This window comes from Myotis brandtii, unplaced genomic scaffold (assembly GCF_000412655.1).
Source record: "Myotis brandtii unplaced genomic scaffold, ASM41265v1 scaffold569, whole genome shotgun sequence".
Classification (NCBI taxonomy): Eukaryota; Metazoa; Chordata; class Mammalia; order Chiroptera; family Vespertilionidae; genus Myotis; species Myotis brandtii.
Genome location: NW_005370127.1, coordinates 1,399,476 through 1,410,285, shown reverse-complemented (window position 1 = coordinate 1,410,285; position 10,810 = coordinate 1,399,476). Strand labels below are relative to the sequence as shown.

The 10,810-nt window shown below is 36.2% G+C and overlaps 1 protein-coding gene across 2 annotated transcripts in view; it reads left to right on the top strand.

Annotated features, from left to right (window-relative positions):
* Positions 1-10,810, top strand: part of VWA8 (von Willebrand factor A domain containing 8) — a 389,233-nt gene that overhangs the window by 163,374 nt on the left and 215,049 nt on the right. For both annotated transcript variants that reach the window (XM_014549735.1, XM_005878642.2), the window contains exon 21: positions 6,068-6,144. In XM_014549735.1, coding sequence (XP_014405221.1) covers positions 6,068-6,144 — 77 coding nt within the window. The remainder of the gene's footprint in view (positions 1-6,067; positions 6,145-10,810) is intronic.

Genomic DNA, 10,810 nt, shown 5'->3' with positions numbered 1-10,810 from the left:
GGGAGGGAAGCTTGGCTTCCTCCATCGCCAGGGGCAACCCACACCTCCTGCTCGCTCCAGCTCAGTGGCCACGTCCTGCTGAAAGCAGGTATCTGGGGTTTATTTATCTTCTATAATTGAAACTTTGTTGCTTTGAGTGGAGCTCAGAGCCGCCTCAGCAGGTGGAAAGCTTGGCTTCCTCCATCATTGGGCAACCAAGCCTCTTGCTTGCTCCAGCTCTGTGGCTGCCGGCCGCCATCTTGGTTGGGTTAATTTGCATATAGTTGCTCTGATTGGCTGGTGGGTGTGGCTTAAGGCATAGCGAAGGTACGGTCAATTTGCATGTTTGTCTTTTATTAGTGTAGATTATTATATGTCCCTTCTCAAACCCCTTGCTTAGTGAATTTGCCTGAAGTACAATCTGAAAATTCTTTGCCATTCTGCCATGTTCTCTCTACCAATTAGTTTGTCCACCCAGTGTTTCTTAGTGAATATTTTTCTTGCATTTATTTGGAATTTGTATTTTGTTTTTGTAGACACACTGATCCTCCCCACCCCCAATATCTGTCATGGCTGTTTTGTTCATACCTAATGACCAAACTACTCAAAATTATATCTTTGTCATTTATAGCAACGTGATATTTTAAAGGGAAATTGCAGGAATGTGGATTTTATTATTCCTGCTTGAAAAGGAGGTTATAACTTTGATAGGAAGCTTTTATACGTGTGTTTTAGAGCCATGAAAATATAGCAGTGTGATTGAAATGTGTCTTCTAGTTTGACTTCTGGGTACTGTTTGTTGGCTCTGTTTTTGAAGAAACCCATTTATGCAAATGTTTCGGATCCTTTACTATTCAGTTTTATTATTATTTTTTCCTAATTACGTAAGTAATGCATGTTCACTGAGAATTTGGAAAATAAATTTCCATTGATCATATATCAGGGATCTCTTATTTATAGGAGTAAAAATACTAGAATTAGATAATATTTAGAGATCAGGTTGTCTAGGCCCTCTTTATTTAAGTGAGCAAATCTGGGCTCAGATAGTAGTTGAAACTCCACCTGAGAGAAATTAAGCAGGGGCCATGTTTCCTAATAGTATAGTAAGTATATTTTCAGGCTAGTTTTAAGCAAAGTTGGAAGGTTCAACATTTGATGGGAATTTTAAGCTTAAAGAAAAGCTGCTGCAATTTATTTCTCGTGATTTTACTGTAATATTAGCTTTCTTTTTTATTTTTGATTGCCGTTGGTATTTGTTAATATCATTTATATAGTAGCTTTTCTAAAAAGGAAAAATGCAGAAACATCTCAAAATGTTATACAAACTGATATAACTCTATGAAAGCTACATTAAAGAATTAGGGGAGGAACTCCCATTTGACCCAGTAATCCCCCTTCTAGGAATATATCTCAAGAAACTAGAAACACCAATCAGAAAGGATATATGCACCCCTATGTTCATAGCAGCACAATTCACCATACCTAAGATTTGGAAACAGCCTAAGTGCCCATCAGCAGATGAGTGGATTAAAAAACAGTGGTACATCTACACAATGGAATACTACCCTGCAATAAAAAAGAAGGAGTTCTTACAATTTGCAACAGCATAGATGGAACTGGAGAGCATTATGCTAAGCAAAATAAGTCAGTCAGCGAAAGTTAAATATCACATGATCTCATTCACTTATGGATTGTAATGAAAATGGTTGCTAGTTTCTATTTTGCAATAGCTTTAGCTTCTTAGATAACTGGATGTGTTGGAAAATTTTTACAACTTAATCTTGGAAAAGAATCCCAGTAAATATCCCTGTGATAATGATCAGAAAACATTATTTATCTTTTACGATTATTCTAGTAAAGAGTTTTTAGTAAACAAACTCAAAGAGGTGAATTAGTTCATTGATTTAAAACTATTTCTAAGGGGGGAAGATCAACCAAAGGACTTGCATGCATGTGTATAAGCCTAACGAATGGACACAGACACCAGGGGGGTGAGGAGATGAGGGGTGGGGGGTAATGGGGGGATAAGGACCCATATGTAATACCTTAATAAAGAAATTTTTAAAAATAAAATAAAAGTTCCCTCAAAAAAAAAAATAAATAAAAGGTGTGTAATTCCTTAATAAAGAAATTTTAAAAAATAAAATAAAAGTTCCCTCAAAAAAATAAAAATAAATAAAAGGCAGGGTGGGGGGTGGGTACTGGAAGGAAGGCCCAAAGCTATGGCATTTCAGAGACATGAGGGAAAGTTGAATATTGGCCATGGACTTGGAGTCCATTTAAAATATTACTACCCAAGAAAAGATCCAGCTTGACTTCCTCATCGTTCCCCTCCTAAACCTTAGTTACCATGCAGGGAGTTCCCGGACTTGTGTTTTAAGCTGTTTTTATAGCCTTGGACTGACTGATTTTTGACTCTATGACATCAGTTCAGTGCGGCTATCTCCTGACATTCTGTTTGGCAAGATGGGGAAACAGAAAATAGCCCAGTTGTTGAGTCAGAATGGATTTGCCTTCAAAATCCCATTGTGTGTAAGGTTCTTAACTGCTTAGAATTTAAATTTCCTTCTCTCCAAAATAGGTACATTATCTCCCACTCACATGACTGGCATGAGGATTCAAGTAATTAAGCACTGAAAGGGTGTGTATGCAGAAAGCAAAGGGCTCCGTAAATGTCAGTTTCCTTTTTGTTTGATAAAAGGGAGCAGAACTGCCCTGGAAGAGGTTTCTGGCCCCTGTAATAAGAGCAGATTGCATGACTTCCATTTCCTTTTCTTCCTTTCCTCAAACTGTAATAGTTATTACCTATTAAAATTTATATGTGAGTCACCAGTGATAGGAACATGAATAGGGGGACTGTCCTGGCCTCAAGGAGTGCGTCTTCTTGCTGAGACACTTGACACATTGCTAGGGTACAGTGTGGTGAGTGCTCTAAGAGATGGTGGTTTAGGAACCCAAAGGAGGGAACCATCCTGGTCTTCAGATTTGAAGGAGAGAAGACAAAGCAAGAATTGGGCAAAGCTTCAGAGAAGCAGGGACATTTCATTAGAACACCAAGGGGTGAGTGGAAGATAACAGATACATGGGGAAGGATGGGGTCTTCTAGTCAGAACAGACAGTGTGAACAAAGACAGTTGGCTGATTAGGAACATGTTTGAGTGAGCCTTGCAGTGGGCCGACACAGCAAGCTTGCAAGTTTTTCTTCTTTGGTGGCAATCCTTCAACTTATAAGTCCCAGGACTTAAAATTCCATTCCCAGACTCATTTACTCTCCCCGCTTTCCGTTCCTCTTTGGCCCTTTTCTTCTACTCTACTCCTTGCACTTTTTCCCCCTTGACAGGATGTGGATAGAGTTTTCCAAGTTTTGCATTTTCTTCTTGTCCAGGAAGACAAATGCATAAGCCCTTTCGTCAAAAGGATTTTACTGCTAATCTCTCTGAGGAAACAGGGTGACTAAAATAGTAAGCCTGAGGATGTCATAAGAGTCCCCGACTTCCAAGTCCTTGAAGTCATGGTCCCTGAACATTTCTCTCAGAACCTGAAAGCACATTTATTTCCAGTCCTCAGTGTGATTTTCGCCTGTGGGGCTTACCATATTCCCTGTTTCTCCTAACCCTGCACTTAAAGGCCATCTGACTCCTACCTCTGTTATACTCCTTTTTTCTAGTACATTGTTATGAGGAACACAAAAGACTAACCAGTAATTGATAAGTGCCATTGTCATGAGACAATTTCTAGCTTTGAGGATCTCTCATCATACAGGTTCCTTTTCCCTTTAAAATTTTCACTCTCTTAAATTATCTTCAAAATGAGTAAATAATGATGTAAAAGCTATTTCATGCTAATTTTTATTGAAGGATACAGATTGTATATACAGAATAATGACTAGTAAGCACACATAAATATGCACAGCAACAACAAAAAAAAGGTAGCAGATTTGTTTTAGCAGTTGCACATTGGGAAGTGCTTTGTTTTCTAAATTTCCCAGTGAGAAAAATGAGTATATATAGCTTTTAAAATGGGAAGATAAGATACTATGTATGTATTTATTCAATTAAAGTAATCCTGAGGGTTTTCTGTTTTAGGTTAAAACTATGATTGGAAAGAGTAGACTGCTATGATGTTTGATTTTGATCAGGATATTTACAGAAAGTTTTTCCAAGGTTATGCTTTTAGCATTTACTTAAAGGCTCTATAAGAGCTTTAGAGTTTAGTCAGAAATGACCTGAGGAGGTCTGTGTTTTAGAAAAATTAATTGCTACAATACTTTTCCCTTACCTGTCTAATTTCTGTTCTTGCTACCATACTTTTTGGTTATCTGTCTAACTTTTTTATAGGATGGATTCCTAGAAGTTGGGCAAGAGATAATTCAAGACCCAGGTTACCAAAACCAATTACAAATTGAAAGAAATATAATCCATAATGTTGAAACTAAAAGCATGAGCCACAGAATGAGACAGGCCTGAATTTGAATCCCAGCTCCATGATGATTAGCTGTGTAGCCATGAACATGTTGCTTAACTTTTCTGAGCTTTGGTTTCTTGATTTGTGAAGTTGGAATAATCATAATACCTACCTCATGGAACTGTTATGATGATTAAATGAAATAACATGTGAAAATACTTAACATAGAGCCTGGCACAGTATGAGAAATCAATGTATTATTTATTGCTATAACATATAGAACTCAGCTTTTTAAATCCACTTCTATTCTTTCCACACAAATCAATTGTTAAAATATTTACATCTCATTAATGGAGTATTCCACCTCCAAGTGAAAACTATTTATTTATTGTTATTTTTAAATTAAATTTATTGGGATGACATCTACACTAATAAAAGAGAAACATGTAAATTGGTGTCACTCTGCTATGCCCACCAGCCATTCAGTGACTATGCAAATTAACCCAACAAAGATGGTGGTTAATTTGCATATGCAGGCATGGAGTGAATACTGAAGGCTCCAGCCGGAGTGAAGACTGAAGACAAAAGCCAAGCCTCGCTGCAGTCGCAGCGGAGAAGCCAAGCCTCGCTGTGGCTGGAGGGGAAAAGCCTAGCCTCGAGGCTTGGCTTCTCCACTGCGGCCGGACCAAAGGCCTGGGTCCCAGGTGCTAGAGGAAAACCGGTGCTGGCAGCCAGGGGTAGGGAGGCCTATTGTGTGAATCTTCGTGCAATGGGCTTCTAGTTGGTTAATAAGGTTATATAGGTTTCAAGTGTACAATTCTATGATACATCATCTTTATATTGCATTGTGTGCCTACCACCAAAAGTTAAGTCTTCTTTCACCATATATTTGACCCCCTTTACCCTTAAAATGGGGAAATAGCATGGGAGTGGATTTCATTTTTAACTGTCTGTCTTCTACAAAAGGACAGCAACTCTCAGCATTAGTAAGTGGTAAGGAAATGAGAGCATTTGTAGGAAGAACACATATTGTTGAGACTTAGTAATAAACCCTGGTTATAATTTTAGGTTTCCAAAGTTTTAAAGAAGTAGAAAGGGGGATAAAAGGAAAAGTGAATGTTTGAGTATTACCTCTTTCTGCAACTGAAAACCATGCATCTGAAGAACTGATTCAAAGAAATCATTGTTTTTCCACTTATTTGATCACCTTTAATTATATTCTTCAAATCTAAAATAGTTAATATTCTGCTGTAATGTTGACACTTCAGTATAAAATTACAGAAGAGAAAAAACAATATGTAGGAGGATAAAATTACTTATATATTTTTTTAATGAGAAGAGTTTAGAAATAGTGTATTTAGAAGTAAATTCAGAAAAAAACCTATGTCATAGAAGTTGTGCTGTGTATGTTTGCTAGTTTTGTTTTCATTAACAATAGGTAAAATAGTACAACTTTGAGGAAATAGGTTTTCCTCCTCTGAAATGAGCTCGTCAGAGAAAGACAAGTGCCATATGATTTCACTCATGTGTGGAATCTAATGAACAGAATAAACTAACAAGCAAAAGAAAGAGATTCATAGATAGAGAGCAGGCTGACAGCTGTCTGGGGCTGCATGGGTGGTAGTGGGGAGGTTAAGAAAAAAAGAGAAAAAATCTCTTTTTAATGTTTTCTGTGTAATTACAGGGTGTAGGAAAAAACAAGATTGTTGACAGATTCCTTCATCTGCTCAATAGACCCCGAGAATATATCCAGCTGCACAGGTAAGAGGAAAAGCCCCATACCTCTTAAGATCTGATTTAATCATTTAATTTTCCTCAGTACAACTTAAAAATACTTTTTTAAAGTCGAACTGTACTAGTATGAACCAGTTTCATTTCTGTTCCTCCTGCTGTTATCTCTCCTTTCCTTAAAAGGTAATAAAACCAGGCAAAATTTATTTTTAAAGTGACTAATACTTTGTAAACATGAATTAATAGATATTTTGTGAACAGAGAGTAATGAACTTTATATTCTAGTTGCAGATTTCATCAACATAAAGGCTCTTAAATTAGAAGAAAAATATGTAGAGGTTAATCCCACTCTAACAGGAAGCTAAAATAGCCCCCAAGGGAAACAATAAACTATGAATCCCAGGTATGAGATAAGGAACTAAAAAATATGGAAGAAATAAGTTAGTTTCTTTGCCTTCCTTGAAAACACTTTTTACCTAAATTTGTGTGGTCATAATGCTGTTTCAGGGATAGTTTTTAATCAAATAGATTTTCTAGACGTGAATTGTTTTTAGATTTATTAGTTAACCTATTCCAAATCTTTTAAAAATTAAATATAAGCAAATCAATAGAGGAGACTGAGGAGGGAGGGAGAGAGAGAAATTGAAGAATATACCAAGTAATAAGCAACTTAAAACTAGATTAAATTATTATTGTTTTAAGCCCAGGAGATAAAAAAAAATATTGTGTAGTGGAAAAAACATTGGATTGAATTATAATAATTGTTTTCTTGTTTGGGTCCTTTCACTAAATAATTATGTGTTCTTAAAAGATAATTGTAGAAGAAAAGAAGGCAGAGTTAGTGGGCCAAAAGAGAAGAGAACCAAAGTAAAATAGAAGAATGGTCAAAACCTCTTTCTTGGGATTTGAAGGAGTAACTGGCACCAGATTAGTTCTACCACAGGAAGGTTCACAAGCACTGGGAAAAGAACAACTACCAGAGATAGCTGTGCACTGAACAACAACCAGAACTCCTGCATGGTCAGGGACTTCATTAAATACTCCTGGTATTCACATTAAAAGCTACTCTACAGCCACCCTTGCAGAGTTTAAAAATAAGCCTTAAATAAATAAGGATGCTTTCTATTTAACATTATTTAGAAGTTTTTCTCATATAAAATGACTTTTGTATGAATTTTTCTCATACAAAATTAACTGCTTAGCTGAACAAATTTAACCTTGAGTGGAGGAAGACTATAAAATCCAGATATTCAACAACATAGTATTCATAATGTTAATCATTCAATGGAAAATTGCTAGATATACAAAGAAGCAAGAAAATTGTTTAATAGAAATAGACCCTAAAATGGTAGATAATGAAATTAACAGACAAGGACTGTAATATAATGCCATGAATATATTTAAGCATTTAGACTGTAAATTTCTTCAACCTGATAAGAGACATCTATGAAAAACCTATGACTAAGTTATAGTTAACAGTGAAAAACTAAATGCTTTCCTCCTATGATTCTGGAAAAGGCAAGGACAGTCAGCATTATGCTGGAGATCCTTGCCAGTGCAATAAAGCAAGAAAAAGTAATAAATGGCATACATGCTCAAGTAGAAGAAGTAAAACTGGCTATTTTTAAAGATGACATGATTGTGTGTATAGAGAATACTAAGAAATCTACACACACACACAAAATCAACTAATATGTGAATTGAATAGGGTCACAGAATACAAGGTGAATGTAAAAAAAAATCAAATGAACAATAGGGAAATAAAATTGTAAAAGTACTATTTACAATAGCATTAAAACATGAAATACTTAGGAATAAATTTATCAGCATATGTGCAAATTTCAATTTGCTAATTTTAATAGGGGAAAATTATCTCAACTTTTAAACTTCTGTAAGTCACCTGTATAGTTCCAGAAAATTTCTAGCCTATTCCCATATCTTCTCATGGTTCTTTTTTGTATTAGTGATGCCTTATATAAACCTAGGATTTTTGACTCACTCTTATAAGAAAAAAAAGAATATACTATATCAAAATGGCTAGATGTTATAGGAGATATAGAATGGATTAAGAAATAAAATCTCTATATTTAAGGAGCTGTAATACTGTTCTTGTTTGTAATTATTTCAATTTTTCATGTTCACTGAATATGAAAAACTTCTTATTTTTTCCCTTACCTTTTAAACATTTCCACCAGTTTTTTTGTGTGTTTTTTTAAGTTTGGGAAAAATAATGAAAGAATCAAAGTATTTAACTAGTTTGCTAGTTCTCACCTTAATAACTTTTTATAACATATCACTGTTTCAGTTTTTGAGCCATGGCAAGACCCATATTTTACAGTTTAAGGATGATTCTATGAACATTGCAATTGTTCATTCTTAGGAGAATTTGTGCTGCTTTATTTTGTTTACATTGTGTTTAGTTTTCACTGTTTAACAGTGCCCTTAAAATATGTAACTGTTTGAAAGTTTTAATGAATGTATATACTTCTGCCACTTAAGCATATGATGTCAATTTAGAGCAAAACCAAATAATTTAAATTTTATATTTTAAAATAGTTAAGCAGAAGGCCAACTTTTTCTTAAGAATGACTTCAGAACTTGAAATCAGTTCTCAAGTTTATTCCCCAGAAAGAAGTCACTTTTTATGAGAGTCTCTTTTTATAGTGGGATAGTTTCTCCATTTCTTTATATTGGATAAAATATTTTTAAAGAAAGGTATATTAGGCTCAGCTACCTCAGTCAGTTCTGATTATAGATTATGGAGGTTACTTAATCAGCAAAAAAGGAGGCAAAGAAATATAACTGATATTTAATAATTATTCTTGGGTGTATGTCACACTCATTGTAAACAGGTCTTTTGCTTATGATTTAATTTCTTTAATAGTTATAAGAAGTTTTGATGCATCTTATTTTTGTAGGAATTATTCCTTCTAATTATTGGTATAAAGTTGTTTATAATATCATCTTGTGATTTTTTTAAAAAAATATTTTTATTGATTTCAGAGAGGAAGGGAGAGGATGATAGAATCATCTATGATGAGAGAGAATCATTGGTCAGCAGCCTCCTGCACGCCCCCCTTACTGGGGATCGAGCCCACAACCTGAGCATATGCCCTGACCGGGAATCGAACCACGACCTCCTGGTTCATAGGTCGATACTCAACCACTGAGCAACACTGGCCAGGCATCTTGTGATATTTTAATGCCCCTGGCTCAGTCAGTGATATCTTTATTTTTATTCTTGGTATTGGTTATTTGCCTTCTCTCTTTTCTTCATGATCAATTTTGCCAATATTATTGGTGTGTTCAAGCAACCAATTTTTGTCATAGTTGAATCTCTTTTGTATTTTTCTTTTCTCTTTCAATATTTCTGATTTTATCTTTATTGTATCCTTCCTGTTGTTTTCTTGGGTTTAGTGTGTCCTTTTTAAACTTTTTAATATGTATGCTTAAATCATTGATTTTCAACCTTTAATCTATATATGTGTTTGAGGCTATCTATTTTTGAATCTCTCCTTGGGTTTTAGTGTTTTCATAAACTTCTCTTTGAGTCTCAGTGTTTGCATCTCTTGAGAGGAATAGACAACATTTCTAATATCTCTTTTATTTCTATATTCTGATATCTTTGAATAGGCAAGAAGAAGGTGGTATTAAAGGTGTTTTAAAAAGTTTAGATTAGAGATGCATACTTCTTACCTAGAATGTCTTTTACACCAACCTTTTCTTGTGAAATAGCAAATGATAAAGAATTACATACTGCTTATTTATATTTGTATAATTCTGACATTTGCTATATATATATATATATATATATATAGCAAATGCAAGCTATCTTTAATCAGTTGGTTTTTATTTAAAAGCCGCCTATATGAGACACTTATTTATCTTTTTCACAAATCACTGTTTTCACAGTGCCTGCTCAGTTCTTTGGGGCCCTGAGGCTTCTGGATTAAGTTGGGTAAAATTAGAATCTGGGAAAGAAAAAGGAAGGCGTAATCTACCTATCTGGTTCTTGGGCCCTGGAATTCATGAAGCTGGACTCTGTATTTGCCTGATCTTTGCAGGATTCTCTCTGGGGCCAGGAGCAGAGCAGAGCCCAAGGGGTGATGGAGGTGGGAAGGAATGGACATTAGTCCTGGTGTTGCGTTCTGTTCAATGCGACTGCCTTTCTCAACAGGGGTCCCAAAGAGACTTAAGCCCCAACGCCTAAGGCATCCATTGTACATCACGAATCTAGAATGCATCTAGAATGGTCCTTGTTATGTGCTGTTTCTGGGAGAATGGAGGAACTAGCCACTTGCCTCATTTTCTGGGCTCTGTGATTCCAACGAGAAACCCCAGTGGGAAGGCCTGTGGGGTGCCCTGAAAACTCACTCTGATGTATGGACTTTACTGAGGCGAATGAGGCTGTGGTGACGTGCTCTCTCTCTCTGTGTTCCTCAGGACGGGAACACGGCCCTGCACGAAGCATCCTGGCACGGGTTCAGCCAGTCAGTCAAGCTGCTCGTTAAAGCAGGAGCCAACGTGCTCGCCAAGAACAAGGTGAGGCCCGGCAGGTGCTAGGACTCATTCACAGGTGAGGATGGCTGCGGTTCCTCCTCCCAGAGCAGAGAGCGCCCAGGGGAGCAGGAACCGGCAGGGAAGTGGAAGCCCCAAACCCCGTGGAGAGCAGAGTCTGCCTGGAGAGCAGGAGAAC